Source organism: Camelus bactrianus, chromosome 20 (genome assembly GCF_048773025.1).
Source record: "Camelus bactrianus isolate YW-2024 breed Bactrian camel chromosome 20, ASM4877302v1, whole genome shotgun sequence".
Lineage (NCBI taxonomy): Eukaryota > Metazoa > Chordata > Mammalia > Artiodactyla > Camelidae > Camelus > Camelus bactrianus.
Genome location: NC_133558.1, coordinates 14,675,766 through 14,701,453, shown reverse-complemented (window position 1 = coordinate 14,701,453; position 25,688 = coordinate 14,675,766). Strand labels below are relative to the sequence as shown.

Below are 25,688 nucleotides of genomic sequence, written 5' to 3'. Positions count from 1 at the left end.
GATGAAAGCCACAACAATGAAAAACTCTTAACAACCTAAACCACCAAGTAAGACTTACACTGGACAATTTCAGCATGATCAATTTATGATGAATCAAACAATAAACATTTGATTCGACTGGGTACCTGGAAGCAGACTGTATTTAATTTTTATGTTATGCATCTGCCCTTTACAAATGTTAATAAACTTATACTAACATTTTCACCTACTTACGTGATTTTAAAGTGACATTTTATGTCTGTAACTTTGAACTTAAGCATTTAAACGATCATCCACTGACCCAAAGTATGTACCACAGAAGAGTTAAAATGTTCACTAATTAAAATAATAAATCAAACTGCTTCATTTTGGAAGGAGCAGCACACCAAGGTAATCTTTTATTCAACAAATATAAATTGGCATTTTATTCAGTTGATGACTGTTAGTATGGTTGGAAATCTTTACAAAAAATGTTATTTGGGGGATTCTTAAAGCTAGGAAGGGTGTGAAATATGAATTACAACATCAGAAAATACACTCTATTTTAGCTTAATAAGCTGTATTTCTATGCTGAAACGTAAACAATGCTGGTTTACAAAAGAGAATAAGAAGATTGATGGGTTTCTTGGCTCTGACACCATTAGAGGATTTTTTTTTGTTTTGACTGTGTGGTCTCTGGTGTAAGTGGAAATCACTGTCTGAAAACATATATTGCTAAATAGACCTGAATTTTTTTTAAAAACCTAAATGAAAAGAAAAACTCACATCTAAATTTCCTTTTTTTTCCCATGTGGTCAAGTAATCTGACTTTACAAGTTTACAAGAAATCTGCATTATTCCTCTCTCTGATGTAGTCAAGCTTCATGTGTACTTGTGATATCACAGCATGTTCTTACAAAAATTAATTCCACATCAAAAAGGCAGGATAATGATTACTTTCAGCAGAGGGACACTGTGGTTTAAGCACAGATAGTATATAATTAGGAACAAGAAAAATCAAAGTATTCTTGACTATATATTGCTTTTATTTTTCTCCTGATGGGCTTTCAGTTTACATTAAAAGAGCCATTAAAAATCTTCCTCTGGAAAAGATCCACTGAAAATCACAAACACAGAGACACTCGGAGAATACAGGAGCAGAAGGAAAAAAAAAAAGGGTCATCTTATAAAATTGATCATGTGAACTCTCTACATGCAGGACATATGTCAGCAACCAGGAAAAACAAGATTTAGATAAATTCAACAGATATTCTTTCTTCTGGAGAAAAGCCTCAATCTTTCTGTACATTGTAAAGCAAAAGGGGGTAAGGTGGGAGCAGTTAAGTTTTATCCATGAGCATAAACATCAGGCTGGCTTTTGAAAAATAAGCCAAACCCAAAATAGCCCACAAAAAAATATTTTATAATAAAAAAAAGGACTATCTATATTTTTCCCATCCAAATCTGGAATCCTTACTATCTAAATTTTAAACAAGCCAGAAATTGCAAGCTTCAATCTGTTTGGATAGAAAAGAATTTATATAAATGTTTTGTTCCAGCCCAAAAGGGAAAGAGGGTTTAAATATACAGTCATGAAAGATGCATGCCCAACTTCAAAACAGCTTAGTGCACAGAAGAGGAAAAATAATCTAACCTTCTGTTAGTCATTCGCAGCAGTCTTTGAGCTTAAATATCTTGCAATTTGCAACATCGTTTCAATGACCTGGGGATGTAAGAGATTAACCAAAATTTCCTAACTGTCTTGCTCTGATGCCTCCTTGGTGGGGAGAACAAGAGGGTCAAAGAACAAAATGGAAACAAAAATCTGTATTTTGCTCCCTTCCTCCGCACTTGAGAAAGAAAAACGGGGCAGATAAATCTGTATAATACTAAACCAAATCTCGTTAATTCCAGTCAGCTTTTATCATTCAGTCACTGAGTCTGTGTGTGGAAAAATTCATGCTAATTCCCCCTAGCAACAGCCTCAGCCTATCAGGAGGCTTTATGGACCATGCAGCTGCCAGGCAGAGAGAATAAGTCTAAGTAGGTCAGGCCTGTATTTCTAAAAATGCTACGGTCTAGTAACCCCACTGTCCCGTCTGTCTGCCCTGCCCCATAATAACCTCAATTGCTTGGTGACACAATGACATACTACCCTGGTGGAGAGCAATCGCATCATGCTACATTATTCTGCTTGGAGCATGACTGCCAGGGGAAGGACCCTCGGAGGGGCAGCATTAATCAGGCAGCCATTCACGTTCACCAGTACTTCACTCGAGAAATGGGGACTGCATTAATGACCAGCTGTTTGAGCTAACACAAACAAAATAATGTCTTCCACCCTGTTGGGTGCACAGAAGACGCTATTCTAATCTGGCAGGTTCCACTCCTTGACTAAATCGAAGATGTAAATTAAAAGGGCTCCGACCATGTCGGCTTTGGCAACCTCAGAGTAAGTATATTTAAATTATATTACATGCGATTCAAAAAAGCTATTGATTTAATATCCACGGCTTTCCCTGTGGACGGTTCCCCTAATCCACATCAAAAAAAAGAAAGAAAGAAAGAAATGCATACACAGGGTAACGCAATACATATGCACATATTACCCAGGAGCTGAACTAAAATTGACTTCAGGCAGAGAAACAAAGCGGGTGAGGAATTATTGTGCAGAGTGAACACAAATACAAATACGAAATGAATGCTGCGGGAGGAGTGCTGAAAACAAATAAGAGTAAACATCCTAAGCCTACCAACCAATCAGCTCCTCCCACTGTCTCTTTGTGGGGGCTGCAGTCACACCAAAACCTCTAAGCACCAGAGCCAAGGGAGGGAAGTGAACACAGCCTTCAAATCTCCACCCTGATTTCCCAAGGGGTTACCAAGGGACTGCTGTCTGGCTTCAAGACAGCCACGGCTCCTTCAAGGTTTATACCAGGGCTACCAATAGAAATCAGAACCCCAATGTGAGTTTTCCAATGCTGACATGGGGATTTCAGAATGTAATTGACCATATTTATTTGAATCTAATTTTTAACTCCTCTCCACAATGACTCACAAAAACAAGCAAACAAAAATTACATGTGGATGCAGAGATAAGGGAAGCTGGCAGAGCAGTTTCCAGCTAGTTGGGGAAATATCTTGTATTGATGGGGCAGGCACTGATTTTTTTCTTGCACGATTAATCTGCATTTTTAAGGGTTCATGGTTTCATTTAATGAACATAGAGTATCCCCCTGCCCAACAAACTGGTAATTCAGCCTTCAATTATGCAGAATTCAGCAAGTCTTAGACATGTAATCCATCAGTATTCGATTTAAAAACAGAAAATTCCTTAATCCATTTGCCCTTGTTTGAACTGGGTTTGATAACTTAGTTATGACTATCTTCTTCACTTTGTGGCACACATCACACAGTTATTCTTGGAGAGATACAGTCACTGACGCAACCATGAACCACTAATTACAAGCTGCTGACATTCTGCTTGTCTGTGCAGCTTTGAAGTTCTAAGTCTGTTTTTCTTCCCTATGTGCTTGCTCAGTTTCCTTCTCTTTCCCTCATTGCTCTCCTCTCCCCCCCTCCCCCGCCATCATTCCCCCTTTCCTTCTTTCTGGGATTCGCTCTAGAACTACCTGGAGAAAGCAGTAAGAGTGACTGGCTTCTCCAGCCTGCTTTCTTTCCATCTGCTCCCTACTCTCCACACACACAGATCTACAGTTTGGAAGTACAGTAACAAGATCCCCATCCAGCCCCGCCCGCAGGAATGCATCAACAGCTGGCCAAACATAATCCAACACACAGAGCTGCCTTTGTAGAAATAGTAACAAACAGTGGAAGGGCCAGACAGGCGTCCCAGAAGAGCTCCCCATGACAACTGGGAAAGTGCCTCATCCCCAGATTTGAGCTGACTCTACCAAGCTGGGGTGAGAGCACCCCAGCTCACTCATCTGAATCCAAAACAAGCCCCAGGTGCCTCCACCAACCTCACCAGAGGCTGTTCCAAGGGCACCCGCCTCTCCATACAGCAAGGCAGACGCACTAAGTATGACCATGCTCTGCCACATGGCACATGCCCTTGGAAATGCAACACCACGATCCCAAATCTCATGACGGCATCCGCATCTGTATCTAACCATCTACCTGCGAGTTGGTAGGACCACCTATCTTCCTTAGAAAAGGATTTTCTTTTTTTAATTAAAGACTGATCCTAGAATTCTGAAACACATGAATATTAGACTGCATTCATCTCCACTGAACATGTAGCATCTGAAGCCTGTGGTAGCCAGCTGGTCTCAAAGTCATCTGGGATACATATATTTTGATTAAATTGATCAGATTTCTATTTACAGGACAGACTTTTTCACCATGCTGAATACAGCTGTGTTTACAGGCATTTGTAGACGAAGAAGAAAACAAAACCCTACAATCAGTCCCAGGGAAGCGCAGAGCACTCAGAACTTCAAGGAGTTAAAGCTGAGGAGGGCTGCTTTCACAGTAACAGGAAAATTCTGCAGGCAGCTGCTTTGGCCATGCTTTCTAGCTCGTCAGGAAATGGGTGTTCAGCTGAAGCTGAGAATACAAGCTGCAATCAAGCCCGATCCAGCAAAGTGACAGACTTCCTGTGTAAAATGGTCAGAAACCTCTCCTTTTCTCCTGTCTCTACATGCATGCACATGCATTGAAATCCATGCTGCAAGGCTGCTCTTTTCTCCGGGGACACTGTACAGTCACCTAGCCCATCAGTTTCTTCCTTGACAGCACCGGGGACATCCAGACTACAATTTACAGCTCCTCCATCCATGTACTGGGTTATAAATTATGCCATCCTCCCTAGAATGAGAATGCAGAGCGAGCGGCAGAAAAACACAACGGCACTCAGCATCTCCTTTTTCTTCTCAGGCGCTTCCTCCTCTGCCTCTCTCCAACTCTGCCTCGTTGTTGTCAGGCAGGCAAACACATCAGATACCTGGTTTATCCATCTTCAGCTCCACTCTCAGGTAAAATGCCACCACATCTCGGCACGGGTTGTCCCCCCAGACTCATCCCCGGGAGCAGCCCGAGCTGGGTGTGCGTGGTGGGGGCTGAGGCTGCGCTTGCCTGGCAGAGGACCGGTGGGCATCGGATGGGTAGTGCTCCTCCTAACTTCCCCTTCCCCGGTCCTTGGCGCTGTCTATCCACCCCACCCCGGGTCTTCTGCTGCGTCACCCTGTCCTCCAGTCCCCTCGTCCGGCTGCGAGGGGACCCTGGCCAGAGCTCCACCGGCAGGTCCTCCTCCCGCACTGCGTAGACCAACGATTCCAGGTTGGGGTGCACCATGGCGAAGTGGAGGCCAGGAGACAGCAGGCGCAGCGCAGGTAACCAGGGGAAGCTTGGTGTGCCCACTGCGATGCAGCCCTGGAGCTGTGAGGAAAGATGGTCTGGTCTGGCTTCAGAATGAGAGAAGAAGGAAAAAAAAAAAAAAAACAGGAAAGAAACACAAAACAGCGCAGCTCGGCGCCTGCGGGGGTAGAAAAAAAAAAACAGACACAAATCGTAAAAAAAAAAAAAAAGCAAGAGTTAAAATCAAATTTCCAAAAAAAAGAAAAAAAAAACCATAGATCAGAGGACTTCATGCGACTTTTATTTCTGACGTTTCTGGGTTTATTGGCCTCCCCGCCCCCTCCAAAATCTCTTCTGCCCCTGAAAGATACTGCCCATGAGTTGCCGAGTCACAAAGGCTTTTGCTCCAAAGTGCTGCAGACCCAGCGTCACATGAGAAGCCACATGACAACTGGAGTCGGCTGCTGATGTGGTCAACTATGTTGCCGAGGCAGGGGGAGCAGGAGGGAGACAAACATTAAGCGAGACATGCTGCCAGGAAGAAATTTCCTTAAAAGAACAATGAGGAAAAGGCATCTCTGAAGAAATGCCTGGGAATGCCCATAGACTTTTACACATGCACACTTACTAAAGAGACCATGGGTGCTTGGAGACATTTTTGAGGATGCTGTACCGCAGACACTAGCTGGATGGCAGCAATATTATTTCTAGTTTGTATTAGCCAAAGCTGATTCCACTTAAGTGGATTCCTGAAAAGCACACACCATGTCTTCATAGCATGATCAGGCTTGGAAAACCAATTCTATTATCTCTCCCTGCAATCTGTATCTGAACCTGCATTCTGAATAATTTATTTTTAGACTAATACGATGCTTGCCAAGACCGCTCCCTTTCTTCGGCGAGTGGCGCAGGCAGTATTCACCCAAGTAGGAGAAGCTCGTCCCGTTGTAGGGAGAAGAGACAAGATGGTTTTCATCATTTTCAAAAAATGCAATTTCTTATTTAAAGGCATACAAACACATAATAAAGTTCTGCAAATAAGCATTAAAAACAAGCAAAATGTTTCTGCTTCGTTGAATTGACATGTCCCTTATTTGCAGTCTGGCATCTCATGCTGGCAAATGGTGGTGATATTTTTCTAACACTGCTCAGTGGCTGCACTAGAGCACATGGATACTGCTACTTCTCAGCAGGGCGTGATCAAACAACTGCTTTCTGGAGCACTTCTCTGCAGAGGGACTGCATTGCCAGGTATGTTTTACTAGTTTCATTAAGGCTTGTAGGAGAGAGACGGCCTCGGGGCCTTGGAGATTTCGTCACTCATCCTGGAATCAAGTGAACTGCCTCGTTGGGACATCCTGCCCACGATGTGAGAGGTATGTTTCTTTAGAAAATTAGATCATGCCAGCTAACTAGAACCAGAGAATCATTAAACAGGTGGCGAAAACTGTCTGCAACTTGTCTTATTCAACTGCAGACATCAAGGTAAGTGGCCATGAATTCATTCAAGATGCACTGATCAGCCCCCAGGATTGTCCTAGATGCTGGGGATCCACTGGGGAGCAAGAGGGCATGGTCTCTGTCATCTTGAAGCTCACAGTCTAGTAACTGCATGACCTTTTTCCCTTGGAAGATCTTTTTTTCTCTCCTTCTCTCAATTTGAATACTCCAAAGCTATCCAACAAAGAAACCCAGTAGTCACTTTTTCACTCTTTCCTGGCCAACATCACGTATGAACTCCCAAGTTCCACAGATTCTTTCCTTACAAACTACCTTTGAATATAAGATTTCCTCTCCATGGCTCTGGAGTCCATGCTCCTGCACTCATGCCCTCACACTCAACCATCTTCTCTCTGGTCTCCCTCTTTTTGTTCCAGTCCATTGGGCAACCTGCCTCTAGACAAATCCTACTAAACCATCATGCTGTCAATGTCCAGAACCCCTGTTCCTGTGGTCTGGACGGTCCTCTGTCCAAAACCAAGGATGGCTCCTTATTTCTCGCAGGCAGCTGCCACCAGTAAAGACACTGGTCTGATTGTACATTACCTATTTGTAAATTATCTGACTGGCTGCTATCTATTTAAGTAGAGTGGTCTATTCCTGATCCTCAGAACACATCATCCACTGAATCAGGAAAAATATAATTCTGGCATACTTTTGGTAATAACCATGCATGAAGACCATAAGAAAAACAAAAGACACATAAGGCACTACCCCTGCCCTCAAAGAACCTATAATCTACAGAATCTGGGCTACTTTTCTATTAGCACTAACCATTTACTATCTTGAATTGCTATCTCTTCAAGTTTTATTTCCTATAAAATAATAAATAGGTCTAACTCTGCCCACTCAAGGAATGTTGCATAAATAACAGCAGAAGGGCTGAAAAGGCGAAGACTACTTCTACCTAAATGTCGGGAAACATCCCCAAAGAACCCTGAGATTTGCAGTGAGCTATGAAATGTCTGGCCAGGGGAGGGGAGAGGGGTTTGGGTCATAACAGTAACGTCAGAAGCCAAACACTAGCTCTTAATATGTGCCAGGGGCTCTTCTAAGCATTTCACACACAAACATACTTCATCCTAACAATCCTGTGAGGGACTTACTGCTTTAATAAGCTCTTTTCAATGACATAGGACAGAGGCACAGAGGAGAGGTTAAGTAAGCTGCCCAAGATTGTGCAGCGAGCAATTGGTAAAGCACTTCTGGCCCCGAGCACATCTTCTGGACCACTAGGCTGGACTGCCTCCAATTTGGAAAATAGTGGGAGGGAAACCAGAAAGGTGAGAACACGCAACCGTGCCTGCAGGTGCATGAAGGGATCAATTTGGTTTAAGGAGGGTGATAGTTCTGTACAAGTGAGACTGAGACCGAGGAGAGCCATGTTCTAAGGCTAGGGCGTTTACCAGCCTAAGCCATGGGAACAATCAAACGGTAGGAGAATGAGGCTGAAATAGAGGGAGGAGGAAAACCAGGTTTCAGAAGAGGAATAAAGAGGCTCCCTTCAACAGCCTGACCATAAGGGCATGGTGCCTGAACTCTGGTGGTGGCAGAAGAAAACCTGAGATGGATTCTGGAGGCTCTACAAAGAAAGAAACAACATTACTAAGGTATTCTTGGGGGACGGGGAAAAGGATGATAGCAAAGTTGACTGCACGTCTTGTTAAGCCTGGAAAAATAAAGCAAGCAGTTACTTGAGCTTAGGAGGTGTGTCATTAATCTGTTTTCCCAGTAGCAAGCACAACACTTTACAAATCTTTTTAAAATGGTGAGTGACTAAATGAAAGTAATGGAGGAAGAAATGGGAAAATTAAAAGTGCTGCCACATAGAAGGAATAACTCTACAGATAATTTAGTATTTCATAGGATATCCAAGAAGAAAGGTCCATCGTGAAATTTTAGACAGAGAAATAGAACTCATCCTTCCTTTCCACCTTTGGCCCAGATTTTCAACGATACCTGTGTTCACCCACCACACACCTCAGACACTCCTCTGCAGGCTAATTTGGATCAGGAGGTGCTTGTCCTGACCCATTCCAGCCACGTCACCCTTTGCCCATCTCCTGCAGACCCCCACCTTCTCCAGGTCCAGCCCCTAATTCAAACACTGCACTTACCAAGGCAGTAAAATCAGCATGCTTACGTACTTTACCATTCTTTTATTTTTCTGATATGAGGCAAAGCAGGCAAACCACACGAGTTTATCAGCCTTTGCATACAATTTTAGCTAACCAGAATACTAAATTAACGAATGTACCTCATTTTGTAGGCAGTTAATGAAGGTTAATGTGACATACTGCCTCTGGCTCTGCAAGGAAAAAGGGGTGTTATTGCCTCATATTATAGCTGGGGAAAAAAAGTGTTAATAATCTTTCTCATCAGCAGTAAAGAACTGGGCTTTTAATACCCAGATATATTTTAGTAAAAGGCTAGTATATCATCTCTAAGTGGAGTTCAAGAGTGACGTTAGATAACTAGGGCATTTCAAGAGCCTGCTTACACTAGAGACTGAGGGAAAAAAGAAAAAAAGAAAAAAAAAATTCAGTCAAAGCCGAATGTATTCCTCCATTCTTGAAAGAAAAAAGAAAAAAAAATGTGAATTATGTCAGGGATATTTTTATATTGCTTTCAATCAATTCTAGTAATTAATCTTTAAATATTAAGATGGAAACTTGGATCTGGCGAGTGACTTTGAGTAAATGGGTACTGTGTGAACAAGGTCATCGTTTTATTCCAGGACACTCACACAAATGTGTCAGGTGGACCTTCTAACATGAGATGGTGTATTAAGCATGATGGGAGAAGAGTAAAATGAATGAGGCACTGTCTAGGCCCCTCAAGAGCTTTGCTACTCTTTCCCAGGAAGTCACTTTGCCCCTTTGACAAAGGGGGCCTAGTGCTTTTGGTAAGAGTCAAGAATAGCAGAGATTAGTTTAAAGAAAGAAAAAAAAAAAAAAAAAGATATGGCTTCCTGAAAGAAGTCAACCCAACTAGGCCACTTTGAGGTCTTACCATAAAGGAAACAGGTTGGATGGCATGAATACTCAACGTGTGTGACTCTTAAACCTGTTCAGTGGAGAACGCTACGCCTTGTTTTTGCAACCCTGGGTAATATTAATGACAGTGGCGAGAGTGTAGAGAAAGGAAGGATGTAGAGGCTTATACAGTAGGTTACTAGAGTACTTAAAACTGCATACCTTGTTTTCTAATGTTCCCAAAATGGATACTGAATTAAGATTAGCTCTTCACAAGCAAAATGATAAAGTGACTAACTGCTGGCCCCTGGCAGAGCCCTGGTTTCCCCTCTTTCTGTTACCCGGTATTACTACCCTGATCCATTTCACGGGGGCCAAATGGCAACTTGAAGGTGGAAGGACTGTGTTTGTTCACCTGTGAGTGCTTTGCCCTTAGACTCTGCAGAGCACTGTCAGGAAGTCAGTTTTTCCATGCTCTTTACAGTAAACAAAGACAGTGTGGCTGGGCTCCAAATGTTACAGAAGGTCAGGGACCAAACTGCCTCAAAGACAAAGACCGCTTCCAGAAATTGAAACACAGAATAGATGTGAGCGCCATCAACATTCCAAACTGTGCTCCTGTCCAGTGTTTGGTTCAAACAATGTGACACATACCCAGCATCGAAGCATAATAGAAACAGAATCATAAAACCCCAGGTGCTGGAAAGCACCTTAAAGGTCATCTGGTCCAACTGCAGATCTGAATTGTGAATGCGGCCCTTTAAAATATCTCTTCCATGCAACCGTCCAGGCTCAGAGGGAACACCTCCAGTGACTGAAAATGCACTGCCCGGGGAGGGAGACAGGACATTTCATCTTTCGAAGCCTTGACCCAAAAAGGTCAGGCTCACCGGAGCTTCTATTCATTGGCCCTCAATTGAGAGATTTGGGAGCCCAAGTCTAGTGTGCTTTTCACATGATGATCCTTCAAATATTAGAGGGAACCTATCATCAACCACTCAGATGGTTTTCCTCTAGATGAAATATTTGAGTTTCTTTAGCCGCTACTCTGACATCTACTCCATTCAATATCCTCTTTTCCAGCCTACGAATACATTCCAGTGTATCAGTAACCCAGTGAATGATGTGTCACATGCAACACAACACAAGGTCCCACAGTGTGGCCACACAGAGTAAACAGAACTATCACCTGCCTCCTTCTAAAAGACCAGATTTCAGACAAGGTGACGTAATCTGCCTCTGCTTTCCTAGTGGGCACATCACAATGCGGACTCACTGGGCTCACCTGTGCCCGTTCATACTAAATCACTGGATAGTGACTTTATGCAATTCTCTGACAGTTTTTCTTTCATGTTTGGTTGACATACACGATCAGATTCTATGGCGTTAAAAACAAATAAAAAGGAAAGGAGAAGTAGTAAACAATCCTTGCAGGAAACATAAATGGGTTTGTAAATACACATACTGTCTCTTCCATGGGAAGAAACAATCCCCATGAGGGCACAAGTTCTTAGAAGGTGGCAAGGAGTACACCTCCTGTTTTCCCTGTGTCACAATCACACTGCAGAAAATGAAATACCTCCCACTATGTAAGACAGCCCGGACCAGAAGGGAGACGTCTGGACTGGAAGTCAATAGCTCTGGGTTCTGCTAACCATTTGGCCGCTAACTATCTCTGCATCTGCTATATGATCATAGGTAAGCCATTCATCTTTTTCCAAACCTTCGTTTGCAAAGTGACAACCTCAACAATAAATGCACCCTGAGCTGCCCAGCGTTTCAACAGTTTACGTGAAATTTTAATTAAATTTCTAAAAACCCATTCTTTAATACAATGGTGTAAATAAAATATTAACCCTTGGCTAAAATTCCCTAAAGACCTTCATTGAAATTAGGTTAAGTTTTACATTAAATCGTCTCAAAACAAGTGAACGGCACATTCACAAATCAAAGAGCTCATGTGTCTAGAGTTGTTTTTAAAAGAAGATGCCAATTAGATAAATTAGGTGAGTCCAACTAGGGGTCCTGGAATCTTTACCCTTGGATAAAATAAGTTTTGAATAGGTGAACCAATTACTGAGATTCTTGGGGTAAGGAATGAAATAAATGTCATAATGTGGTATCATCGCTTTCCCATAATCCAAATGTCTTCTGAAAATGTCTTTAATTAACTATCCAGAGAGAACCTTTAGGTTGAAAAGACCTCGTTTCCTTCACATTTTTTAACTAGCACCATGACAACAGAGTTGCTTGATGTCCATCAGCAGTTCACATGATGGGAACACTATCACATTCTCAGTGATAAGGGAAGGAGTGACGGCATACAGTCATTACAGGACACCAGCTCATTTTGAGATCCTGCGTTAAAATAAAATTCACTCCACAATGAGATGCTAAGAAGCACCCAACCCTCGTAACATTAACCCTAACAGAGCACAGTCATTAATCTTTTGACTCCATATACTATTAAACTGTGCAGTTTTCCTCTTAGATCAAAAAACTAAAAATGAAAATTGGAAAGATTTAAAATCCAAGCCCAGTTTTGGGCTTATCTTTTTGGTGATGTCCCTTCACCATTCTGGGCTCAGTATCATCCTCTGAAAAGCCAGGAGTTCTGTGAATGTCTGTGTGTGTATGTCAGAGCTTTTTCCCCCCTTTTTAAGGTCTTCCGTCCTCCACATGTAAACTCTCCCAGCTGTCTATGACCTTGGACATCCCCACGTTATACTGTCTCATACACTGCCTCATCCTCAGAAGCCTCACGGCAGAGCCCCAGGTCCAATAATACTGTCTCAGTTTCCAATAACCACCTGTGAGTCAGACAGAGTTCTCCAGCTAAGATCCTGGGCTCAGGTAACAAGTGTCGCCCGGCACACCAGAGAGCCTGATGAGAAGCCAAGACTACGCCATGCCGTGTATTCCATACACAGGCAGCACTGAAGAGAGAGACGGATGCTCTTCCATATTTGCAAAGAACAGCTAGGCAGTAAATTTTTACATCATTAAGTGTCTAATGGTACTTGATGTGAAAAGTTGTAAACATTAGTGTATTGTCACCCATATTATAGAGACTCTAAAATCCAATTAGCACAAATGACCACATCTCCATTCAAGTCATGAGGCAGACTTTGTAGTGGCAACTTTAAAAATAATTAAAATGACAATGTTTAGGATGCCAGAGGCATACAGATGTATCATTCGCTGCTATCTCAAGCAACAGGATTAGGCATACACCTGAAACTTGCAGTCAGGCTGAGCATCTCTTAGGAGCATGGTGCTCCTGCATGTGAGACCCTTTTCTGCAGGTCTCCCAAGATTGTAACTATAGTATCATGGTGTCCATAGGAATATAAAGACATGGAAGGAGATAAGAGAGCCAGAATCAGAAAGACCAGATGTTTATTTTTTTCCCTCCATTTGTCTGAATGCATGGTTTATATAAGGTCAGAAACTCAGACTTTCTTAAAAATTTCTCGAGGTTTGTCACATATAGCTTTTTTAAATGAACTGTGGCTCAATGATGAACTTTCTCTTCATGAAAATAATTCAGCTTATGTTAAACATTGGTTTTTGATACTCTTCCTTTCAAGTACACAGACACACACATTTTGTGTACAGATGGTATTATGTCTATATATTTTAGTAATATAAATTTAGGTAATTTATGTAATTTCACAAGTACATGAAATTACACAAATATACAGAAGAGACTGTCAACCTAGATTATTCATTTAAATGTAATAAAGTTGGCTCTAACTTTTGATATTCTATATTCAGAAGGCAAATATGTGTCATTCCTGAGGATATTCAAGAGAATATTCTTTTTCAAAAATCTGAAGAAAAATTTTAGGTAATTTTAAAGTGTTTATACAGCAACATAAGTATAGTACCTCTTCACATGAGTACTCTGAAAGGACAAACTTCTTTGTGTGAATATACTAAAAAGATAAAGACGATCTTATCACTTTGAAGTTACTGAGGCTGTAACAAACCATACATATCATCAGTAAGATTATCTGATGTAGTAAATGTTGTGAGACATCGAGAAAAGAATACTTGTAATAATACCGAACACTTAATTATTACTTAATACAGGCTAGGCGGTGTCTTGAGCACTCCATATTTAATCGTCACAAGGAAACCCATGAGTTAGACACTATTTTTATCTTCATTTTACAGATGAGGAAACTGTAGCAACTGAGATGTGAAGTCACTTGACCAAGGCCACACAGCACACAGGTAGAGAAGCCAGGCTGCGAGCTCAGGCAGTCAAGCTGCGGAGTTCTCACACTAGAGTTCACCACTCCGCCTGACGTATCTCCATCCTTCTTCCCCTCTCCCTCCAGACCCCAAGGGCGATCTTAGGCTGGTCTTGCTCTTGGGTCTGCCCAGCTCTTCACATTATTATGAAAACAACAGACAGCAAAATTCAAGGAAGAAAATAAAACATTTCTGTGGACGTGTTTACCTAGTGACAAATAACCAATGACACCCCAGAGTTAAGGGAAATTAAAGCAGGGCACAAAAGTGGACAGGTTTGCTCATAATACCACAGAGATAGTGACTAGAAAAGCATGTGAATGTATAACTCAACACAGGGCGGGGAGTGGTGGGGAGCTAAGACGTGGCTGGGAATAGTAGACAGCCAGGCAAGAAGAGGAAGATAAACCCAATTAAAGAATTTTATTGATGGCAGCAAGTGTCTGTTATGCATCCAAGACACAGAATCAGGCTTTCTACAAGAGCTTTAGAACCATTTAATCTAATTTTTAAAACAGCTCTCCAAATCTTATTATTATTCTCATTTTACAGATGAGGAAACTGAGACTTTTGGAGATGGAGCAACTTTCTCAAGATCAAAGAGCTAACAAACCTTTGAGGCAGAATTCACACCTTCTTCTATTTGACTCCATAGCTTGTGCTCTTGAGATCAGTTTCATTATTATAAAAGGTCAAGTTCAAAGCATTATCTAAATCAAAAAAAGACCAATAGGGAAGTCCAGGCAAACAGGATCAAACCCCAGGCATCTGGGTCATTAAGATGGCACCACTGAGATCAGACAGCAGGACTGCAGATCAGACGTGGCTTGCTGTTTGGTTACAGGCTTCAGTCTTGTGCCCACTGAAAGTAAACGCCATCTGATTGGAATCAGAGTGGCCTGGATCCTCTCAGAGCCAAACAAATAAAATTAGCTGCTGCAAAGTCTTTGGGGGAATTAATCAGAGTGTGGGTAAACACATAGCCATGTAATATGAGCCCTGTTATAGTCTGAAAACAAGGGAACTTGGAGTAGCTAAGAGAAATGACCAAGATGTAAACAGGAAGCCCAACAAAATGGGACCACCTACAGGATAGAGCCACAGATGCAATGGACTAAGTATGAGGAGCCACTGACAGACGGTGAATTCTGGATAATAAGAAATGCAGATGAGATGGAAGAACCACCTGCTTTATGTAAAGCTCCAAATAACCAGATCACAGTGGACAGCCACTCAAATCATGCCTTCATAATACAGAGTATTATTGAGAATAATTCAATTCACAGGGAGCTTAAAGAGGCCAGGACTGGACAGCCTGCCAGGGGAAACAGAACCATAATTACAGAAAAGAATCATATCCTCAGAAAAACAAAAAAATCAATCAAACTAAGTTTGTAAAGTCTATCTTACAGACAAATTGTCTGGACTCCTACTCTCAAAAATACTGTTTCTGATTTTATGCCAATGCATTTAGCTAATTTAATGGTTCTGTCCTGTTACATCTAAACTGGATATACTCCAACACATAACATCTTTGACTCTTTCCAATTTCTAAAAGAATCTTAAGAAATTCATAGTCACAAAGGATGGAATTCATTTTCCAAAAGTTCAACAATGATGTAATGATTTGTCTGTTATAGAAAAATCAATCTTATGACAATCACGTTAAAAAAAAAAAATCTGAGTAACTCCAGTCAACTTGAAGTAACGCCTCATCAAACACAAAACTGTTAATTTCATTGAAAAGCACTGAGATTGAATTGAAACACTATCACAAAATAGAATTTTCTATCTTTTAAAAAATTTTTAGAATAGCTTTGAATATGGGTAAATGTAAAAAACAGTGCAGAGGGTTCCCAGTATTCCTTCTTATTAACATCTTATATTGGTCACAATGAAAAATTGATACAGTATTAACTAAAGTCCATACTTTATTCAGAGTTCCTTAGTTTTTACCTAACGTCCTTTTTTCTGTTCAAGAATTCCATCAAGGATACCCTCTAACATTTATTTGTCAGGTGCCCTTCAGCACCTCTAGGATACCAGTTTCTCAGACTCCCCTTGATTTTGATGACCTTGACAGTTTGACCTTGATCACTGGGCTGTACTAGTGCTTGGCACTCCTCTCCTGGAAAACTACTCTTCCTCCCGCACCCCACCCAATTCCCCACACTGCGCTCTTTGGAGGGACCTAAGTGCAGTCCACCCTGGAGTGTGGGAAGTTACATCCCACCTACTTGTGGGCAGAATAGCTACACAAATTACTCGGAATCCTCCTGCAGGGGAAAACTTGTCTCTTCTCTCCCATTCATTTATTTATGCAACTCTTTTATATCCGTATAGATTCATGGATATTTATTTTATACTTTGGGCTATAAATCCAGTACTACCATAATAAAGAAAATCTGAAAGGAGATTTATTCAAATTCATTGGCCAAAGTGGACTTGCCACCTTTCAACTCCTGGCCCAGCAAAAGGACTAAGTGCAACAAAGCCCTTGGATGTCTCATGGACCATGAAGATGAAAATGCTGATGATCATCAGGAGGACATTCTCTCTATTCCATCTCACAGAGACAATGGGGACACACGTCCTTATTCCAAGGAAGTTTCCCCCTTTATTTCTGATTCAGCCAGGACAGAATTCAATGCAGTCGTTGGCTTCAATTTGAGCATGACTTGGTTACTGAAATTCTTAAGGCAAATGCTGGATCAATACCTCACTCTCCTAGAGATAACTCTGATGATGTAAGTGGGTATCACACAATCCAATATACTGACTACATGTATTTCAGGGATAAATGTGAAAAACATTTGCCCTTTGAAAATTGTTTTTAAAATACAGGCCAGTAGCACTTGGAAGTAGAGGAATACAATTGAAGGTTAAAGGTATATAGTAAATATGTTAGGTGCTCACTACATATCTTTCATCAGCACGAAATAACTTAAGGCATAAAACGCATGACAAGACTCCATAATAAAGAAAAAGGACATGAAAACATTGAGATAGAAAGATACAGAGCACAGTATGGACTGAAAAGAAAGAAAGGCAGTAAGAAGTAGATTGTATTCATTCATTCAACAAATATTTATACAGCATCTGCTATCAGTCAGAAGCCATGATAAAAGCTGGGTATATTATGCTGAGTGAAAACAGTTACAGACTTTGCTCTCATGTAGTCTGTTAGGAAGATAGACATTAATCAGATATCAGCACTGCTGGAATCATGCAGGAAAGGGAAAACTAGGAGGCCTGGGCTGCTTAAACCCTGCACACTCCCATCTTCAGGAGTGTATCCTCGGCTTGGCACCTGGGAAACAGCCTCCTAGTCCTTGGAGTATCTCTACCAGGTACAACTGCCTGTATGCCCGAGGCTTTGGGCCACACTGTATCAAATCTGACCTCTGGGGATGCTGCAGACTTGAGCAGCTAGGGACCTGCCTGTCTATATAACTGATCCCCAATAGAAGCCCTGGACACCAAGGCTCAAGTGAGCTGCCCTGGCTGGCAATACTTGGCAAATGCTGTCATACATTACAGCGGAGAGGTAAGCTCTGCACCTGTGCCTCCACTGAGAGGGGACAACTGGAAGCCCATATCTGGTCTCTCTTGGCCTCCACATATGCACCTTTTCCCTCTGCCAATTTTAATCTGTATCCTTTCACTGTAATTAACTGTAACCATGAGCGTAAGAGTTTCTTTGAGTCCTTATGGCAAACCAATGGGCCCAAGAGTGGTCTTGGGAACCCCCAACATTCAACTACAATGAAAAACTGAGGCACATACTCTGAAAGAAGAATGTGTGGGAGCTTATAACATAGTTACCTATGGCGTAGGTCAAGGAAGGCTTTCCTGAAAAATGATGTTTGAATTGAAATCTAATGGATGCGTAAGACTTCATTAGTGAGGTAGGAGTGGGGAGAGGCCTCCAGCATGGGGAAGTGCATGCACAGAAGGGTCTGGCAGGGGAGAGCAGGGTGTATACAAGCAGCTGAAAGTGAATGGGCGTGGTTGGACCACAGGGAGCAGCAGGAGGCTGGATGGGTGATGGGCTAGAGAGTCCTCAGAGGCTGGGACGGGTAGACCATGAGTAGAACATTGGTCATCATCTTGAGAGCAATGGAAAAGCCATGGAAAAGTTTGAAACAAAGCAGGATCATCAGGTTGGCCTTTTGAAATGAGAACTCTGGCAAGAGGGTAGAGAATTTGCTGTAAGTGATGAGCAGATAGAGTGAAAACAGAGAGGCCTCTTTTTATAGTACTTAAGATGAGAGCGATTATGTCTCTAGATGGGTTGGTGGCAGTGGAAACGTTGAAAAATGGAAGCTTTTAATAGAAACTTAGTGGGTCAAGTTGACAGGGCTTGGTGACAAGCTGGAAGTGAGAAGAAAGAGTCACGGGGAATGGGATCTATTTTTCCAGCTTGTGTAAAACAAGAGGATGGTTGAGCTACTTACTGAGGCAGGAAACACTAGACGTGACCACACATTTTTTTTTCTGGGGATGAAGCACCAGAATCCTATGCACTTGATCTTGGAGGCACTGAGTTTGATGTGTCTTTAAAGCTGCGAGTGGAGATGTTTATAGGCAACTGAATACCCGCATATGCAGATAATATAAATTTAAGTTTCCTTCACAAATTAGAACTACAGCTAAACCTGCCATTTGTCAGACACTGCTTTAAGCATTTTACATATATGAACTCATGTTATCCTCACTACAACTAGATGAGGAAGATATGATCATTACCTTATTTAACACAGAATGAAGCTATTAGAGATTAAGGTGCTTGCCTCAATCACACAGTTGGGATATAAACCCAGGCACTGTCCCTGCTGCTTGTGCTTCTTACCTATCACACGAGGCTACCGCCTCTCATAATAAGCCAAGGAAGGGAGTGAGACTAACTTTGGAGAGAGTAGGAGTAAAACAGAAAAGGGACTTTGAGAGCACTAAGACTGAGTAACTCATTAACTGCAGAGCAGATTGAGAAGGTACCGCGAGAAATATTAAGAAAAAGAGGAGACTGAAACACCCTGGAAGCCCAGAGGAGTTAGTGTTCAAAAGAGAACGTATTCTTTTAATGCTATTAGGAAGTTTACTAAGAGGAGGACCACGGGATGGAGAACCGAAGGTCATCGTAAAGCTGTTCTGACACAGTGAGGAAGATGGAAGCTAGGGAGGGGTGAATGAAAAGTAAGTAAATGAAGACAGGAACACTTTCAACAAATCTGGCCATAAAGGGGAGGGGAGAAAACAGTACTTGCGGGGGTATGTGGAGTCAAGGAAGGGTTGTGTGTGTGTAAGATGAGAGAGCTTTTACCAAGCTTTAATGTCAGTAGAAAGGATCCAGTTGAGACGGAGGAGATGAGTATACATGAGAGAAAAGGGCACACAGACGGACAGTGTGAATTCTTCAGCAGACAGATGTGAGACAAATAGTCATGTGTCCTCAGGCAGAGCCAGAGGCTGAAATGATGCTCTACGTAATCCACGCCACGGAAACCAGCACCAGACCTGGGTCCTGCCTGCTTCTCCAGGCTGCTCTCATACCATCCTCGAGTCAGCTTCCTCGTCCTCCTTTGACTATCTCTGCCTCCTTCCATAATTCAGTACACCAAGTTCTCCTCACTTCACATTCTTCACACATGTCTTCCTTTTGACCGAGAAGGTTCTACCCTCCACCCGATACCCCACCTTTTTATCCAGCTTCTGTCCTGGTAAAGATGCTCAATATATAGCTGTTGGATGAATGAACTGTGCTCAAGACACATGCTGAAACTAAAAGCCCTCTGCAACTCAATATGATTTTGGATGTGTCTCAACACAATTCTGCTTTTAGTAACCAATATAATCTTTTTTTTCCCAATATAAAGCTGAGTCATATTTAAAGAAGATGTTGGCATGTACCAGGCATCTTAACTTGATGTATGAATATTTTTAGATCCAGACTTGTATTTATCACTCCCACAAATACAGAAACATACATATGTCATTTTATTATTCTATCAAAAAAGAGTAATTTCAAGCAAACACATGCCTGTACGTAGCACGTCAATGAATTCTCTCTTACTAAGCAAGCAATAATAGGAAGCCAAATTCTAATCAGAATGACAATCTATTAATTTACAATGAGACATGAAACTGTCACTTCAACCAGATGTTCCCGTCAATCTGAACAATTCCCTATATTTTATCCCAGACAAGCTATAGCTAGCTACAGGTTGGTGGATCTCAGCTAGAAATGTGGATGGGACCAGAAAACAGACCAATGGCTGCCAGGACCTTGTGGCAGGAGTAGCGAGTGTTTTCAAACTGGCATGAAGGATTTTGAGGGGTAGGGAAGTAAGGAATTTTATAACTTGATGGTCTTGATGGCTACATGATTGTGTTGTGTATTTAGAAGATCTTAAGATGTTTCTTTTGTTTGTGGGAAATAACCTTGGTCCAAGAAAGTCACATAGCACAGCTGGTGAAAATGGGCCTTGGAGCCCCTGAATCTGAGTTCAACTCCCAGTTCTAGACCTGAATTGTTGGTAAGAAGCCAACTGCTAATCCCTGAACCTGCCTGAGCTTTATTGTCCTGATCTGTAAAATGCAGATACCTCAAAGGAAAAGGGTCGCTCAAAAGACCTTCTGAAGATTCATGAGAACAGTGACGAGAAAGCTTTTAGCCCATAATTCATGCTCAGTTATTCAGTTATTCTGAGAATGTTCAAGTCCTTTATCCGGAATTCCTCTCCACCAGACTACACTTAAATAGGCATCAACATTTGCTTCTGTGACTTTCCTTTTCTACCCTTTCTTAGTCACTAACTCGGTTATGTTTACACAGCCTTTTTCAAAGGAGGATACAGTACTCTGATTATGCTTCTGATTAGCAAATTTTTCTAGAGACCACCTTGGTTAGAATCTAGGGGCTTTGTAACATCTTAAGTCATGTATTTATAGAAAATTCTGGGTTAACTGTTACTTATAATAAATCATACCATTTGGTGGGGGATTTACCCAATTTAACTCTTAACATCCAATCTTGTATCCAAGTTACTAGGGTGTACTTTCTCATTATGCCCATATATTCACAAAATTGTTTAAATGTCTTCAGAGAACTACTAAGGGATCTTTGAACTGATACATATGAACAAAGACCCAAAAGAAAATACTCTTGCACAAATATTGCTTAGAACAGCAAGCTTCTATCTGGATTGTCACTGGTGAACCAGGACTGAGCAGAAAAAATGGGTAACATGTACACAGGGCCTGTTCTGGAAGGCAGCAAGCAGGGGGCTGGTTCTGTGTGTAATCTAACTGGCAGCATGATGAAGGCAGAGAAGATAAGCTACTGAAAGTTCAAGGGAGAACTGTGAGCAGAAACCCAAGAGGTACCAAACGCCAGAGACAACAGTCCGAGGAGAACACAGGGATTGGTAGTCTGTATCCAAAGGACACGCCTAGTTTTCAGGATACTAGCAGGGGGCCTCTGATCAATTTGTCCTGTAATGAAGCAATGCTAAAAAGTGTGCCCCCACAGTTTATGCCCATTATGTCTTAAATTTGCCAATCAGCCCTTGCAAAGGAGAGTATTAATGATCATAAAGCATACTTTAAATTATGACATGTGATATTCAGTAACCTCGGATATGCAGGTGTTTCACGGACATGGTCAGACAGGTTGAGAAGTCCCTATATGCTAACGTTCTCCAGAAACAATGGTTAGAGCCTAAAAATCCTTCCAGGAAAAGAGAAAATCTAGCTCCTAGCCTTAAAGCATTCATGTAACTAGCTTCCATTCTTTTACAAAAGAAAATAACACAGGAGGGTGGCCAAAACAAACAAATCAAATCAGTTTCAGACCATAAGGAGACTCATAACAAACCTGAGTTGTTGGTGACAAGGTAAGAAAGCAAAAATATATACACACACACATACACACACATATATATATTAGACATTCTCTGCGTGATTGAACAGAAAGAAAAAACCTTTCAGCTGTAGATAACAGTAGATATGGAGGAGAGAGAAGATGGAGGAGATTGGACTAGATGGCATTTATGTTCTCTGTAAATTGTAAGGAAAGGAGAGAGGATGTTATATGGTCAACTGTAGAGGTGGGAAAGGTAGGCTCATGTTATAGACACTAGTGCACAATCTTTTCTTCATCACAATATGCTAAATACTTAGCACAACACACGGAATACAATAGATGCTCAATAAATGCAAACTGAATGAATGACTGCCATTTGAGTAACTGAGCACACAGCGAAACGTAGAACAGCTGACATGTCAAATGAGAATAAAAGCTAACCATGGAAAAGGAAAAGATGTTGTGAGTATTTTTAAGGTGTCCTTAAAACATATACGTCCTAATGCAGAGCTCTGAATGACCTGCAGTGATCTTAGGAAGAAAAGATACACAACCTTCTCAGGAGCTATTCAACGCTGCCATCCTCATACATCCTGAGAAGACAGGTATCCGTTTAATAAATAAGCAATTACTGACCACTGGCAGGGTAAGACATGTAACTTTCTTATCCAACACCCAATACTCTGCAGCAGAGACGGATAGCACAGAAAAATTAATTACACTGTCAGCCGGTCACCTGGCTCTGCAGACCACACAAAAGTAAAAAGCAAGCAAGTGGGGCCAGCAGACTTCTCTGCAGCCCCCGTCAGTTCAGACAAACAAGAGGGCTAGGTAATACATGCTTTGTAATCCACAGCTGACTTTCTCATGTCTAAAACCAATCAAATCCAAAAACAAAAATCTCTCTCAAATCCAAAATAATGGGCACTGAACAATAGAGAGCGGAAGGCATATTATTAAATCTCTTCTCATGAAAGGCTGTTGAACTGAATTCCCAGTGACTTGGGCACACGATGGGTTACAGATGCCGTGTTCAGGTGCCATTTGAATTCACATGATATCTAATAAATCACAGTACGTTCACTTGTCCTATTAAAACTGTATTCTACCTTACCAGGTCTGAATAATTTGTATAAAATTGATTGCTACAGTTCTCACTAGAAGCTCTAATTGCATTCCTGGTATAACTTAAAATGATAACCTTATCTTAATTAGTAGCATGATGCAGAAATGCTTTTGAAAGCCCCTGAGAATTAACTTGCATTTTTTAACAGAAGCCTTGGGGCTTTAAAAAAAAAAACTAAAAAATATTCCTATTGAATACATGAGCCAATGTTAACTTATCAAAATAACAAAAGAAAATAATCACACAGTAAGAGACTAAGCAACACGGCTAACACCTCCTCTGATCAAGCAGTTTGTATTTCTCTTTGCAGAATCATACATGACGTAATTCTAAAGACTAGACCTCTGTGGCATCCAGTGATTCTTGGCACCCATAGAAGAGTCTCTATTTATTCTAATGAGACTCACCATCCACAATTTAAGGGGAATGCTACATTTATGGGACTAAGTAGATAAACACATTGGGGATAGGTACTGACTTCACAGTAAATTAATCACTGTACAGATCACCTAGAGTACTCCCTTAAGCTCCCATCCCAGGCTTTTCTCCCAATTAATACTAATTCAATTAATCCTGGCCTTCCTTATCCCTATCAAGCTTTCTAACATCCCTTCCTGGCCCACTCACATTTGCAAAGCTCCAAAAGAAAATGGTTTCCTGTGGGAGAGGTTATCCCCTGTATCTTTTCCACATCAGCACTCTAGTAAAGAGACGTGCACTGGCTCACCCGTTATCTAACAGAGCACATTAGGACACATAAAAATTAACACTTCAACCATCTCCAACTGTAGGACGGCCAGATTAAAAGACTCTGCAGTGAGTCATCATTGTAAAAACCCAAAGAAGAGGTTAAAGTGCCTCCAAATCATGCTTTCAAATTGAGGGTCCTACTAATAAACACTATATAGCTTGGCTTATATCCTCAAATGCCCAGCTAAAGAAATATATATGGTAGAATTTATCATCATCCAAAACTCTAAGTATCACCACTTCCCATAAATGTTAAATATATAATGTTACAAGAGAACTACTCTCCTAAGATTGGCCCCTGAGGTCTGGGTTTCTTCCTCTCAACTGGTACCACTCGGGGAATAACTGTCTTCCTATAATGCAATTTGGCGTTTTCTATTTAAAAATGAATATGGTTCAATTTTCTTCAAATATTTTCTCCTTGCTAGGAATTAAGGAGTTTTGTCTAAATGTAAGAGGTCAGATCTAGTAGAGATTATTATAAGATTATCATTAGAACTGAATATAAAATTAGTAGAAAGCAAAACTTCACATATTTGAGATAGTAGATTAAAGTTCCATCTAGGTTAATTTATGAGCATAGAAAATAGTAAAATTAAACACAGAAGAAACAGGTATACAGTAATACTAGTTCAAAAACAATCTTTTAAAAAGTTGTAAATACCTTCATTAACACCATTACAACACTTTTAAAATGTCTACTATGTGCAAGGAGCTACTTGTTATAAGATATGACAGTAACGGCTCTTATAAAATATAAAGCGTCCTTTTAATTTACGTTCAGCTTCTCCTCAGTAAGAGACGGCATTTCAGAGAAGTACTATTGTGTGGTACATACAGGCTTATATTTACATAAGCAAATTATCCATATCTTGAAGGTCTTGCAAATGTGTAGAGGACTGGGCACATTTTCTCTTATTTAAAACTCTATCTCCAGGCTTGAGAGTAAGGAGATTAAAGACTAAACATATATTAGCACTGTGAAAATTCAGCCTGAAAAACCCTGGTGGAAAAGACATTTTAATCAACGGATATTTCAAACTGAGTGACCCCAAATCTGTTCAACGAGACTGTTGTTCTAAAGAAGGAAAACCTTCCGATCATTTAACTCGCTCTTCGTTTCATTGGTGTGACAACCACATACTGATGGCATCTTGAGGTTGCAAAATCTAAGTCTTTTTTACCATGGCAGTTACAGTCTCATTTACAACATTAATGTGCTAAACAGGGACTGCATGAAAATCTTCAATTACTTTCAGGCAGCCTACGTAACACTGCCCTAATTCTAATGCCCAGCAAGCATAATCATCATAACCTCTGCTGTGATCCCAACAAGGAATCTTCAAGCTCCTTATAAATGCATTAATCAGCCCCTATGAAAGTCACTGCTTGCTTTTAACGAATGAAGATAATGTATGTTGCTGGGATTATACCACCGCATGCAGAATCATTAAAGAAAGACCAGAATTTATGATTAAGCCATTGGATGGCAGGGTACTATTTTAACCATAAAAATCACAATCTGCAAGGATAGTGGCCAAAGCAGAGGAACCATTAAAGACTGATAATTAGCATTAATCAAGGTGACATGACTTGATATCTTTATTACTTTAAATACACTAATCAAATACTTCTGCACTGACATGGAGAGACTGACAGGAAGCTGGGCGTAAAAAACATCCCTATGGAGAACCATCTAAACTGATCTATTCCAAAGGTAACAAGAAAACCATAGGTGTTGGTCAAGTGGGATCCAAACACGCAGCTCTGAAATGGAAAAACTCAAAATGGACCTACTGGGTTGGCAGCGTTTAAGTGTATGCTTTATCACCAAGCATTCCTCCAAATAAACACATATTTGTGTGTCCCTTCTGTGCAAGCCACCAGATGTGCTTAATTTGGATGAAAAAAATTACTCAGAGTAACGTAAGCTTCA

General features: G+C 41.1%; 1 protein-coding gene across 14 annotated transcripts in view; it reads right to left on the bottom strand.

Moving 5' to 3' along the window:
* The window catches only part of LOC105084198 (uncharacterized), a 987,172-nt gene that overhangs the window by 608,891 nt on the left and 352,593 nt on the right, over positions 1–25,688 (bottom strand). For 10 of the 14 annotated variants that reach the window (XM_074348164.1, XM_074348166.1, XM_074348167.1 and 7 more), the window contains one exon: positions 346–5,455. The exons of the other annotated variants lie outside the window; for them this stretch is intronic. In XM_074348164.1, the coding sequence (XP_074204265.1) occupies positions 4,930–5,455 (526 nt within the window). In that variant the 3' untranslated portion in view covers positions 346–4,929. Of the gene's footprint in view, positions 1–345; positions 5,456–25,688 lie in introns of those variants that run through there. 14 annotated transcript variants of the gene reach the window in all.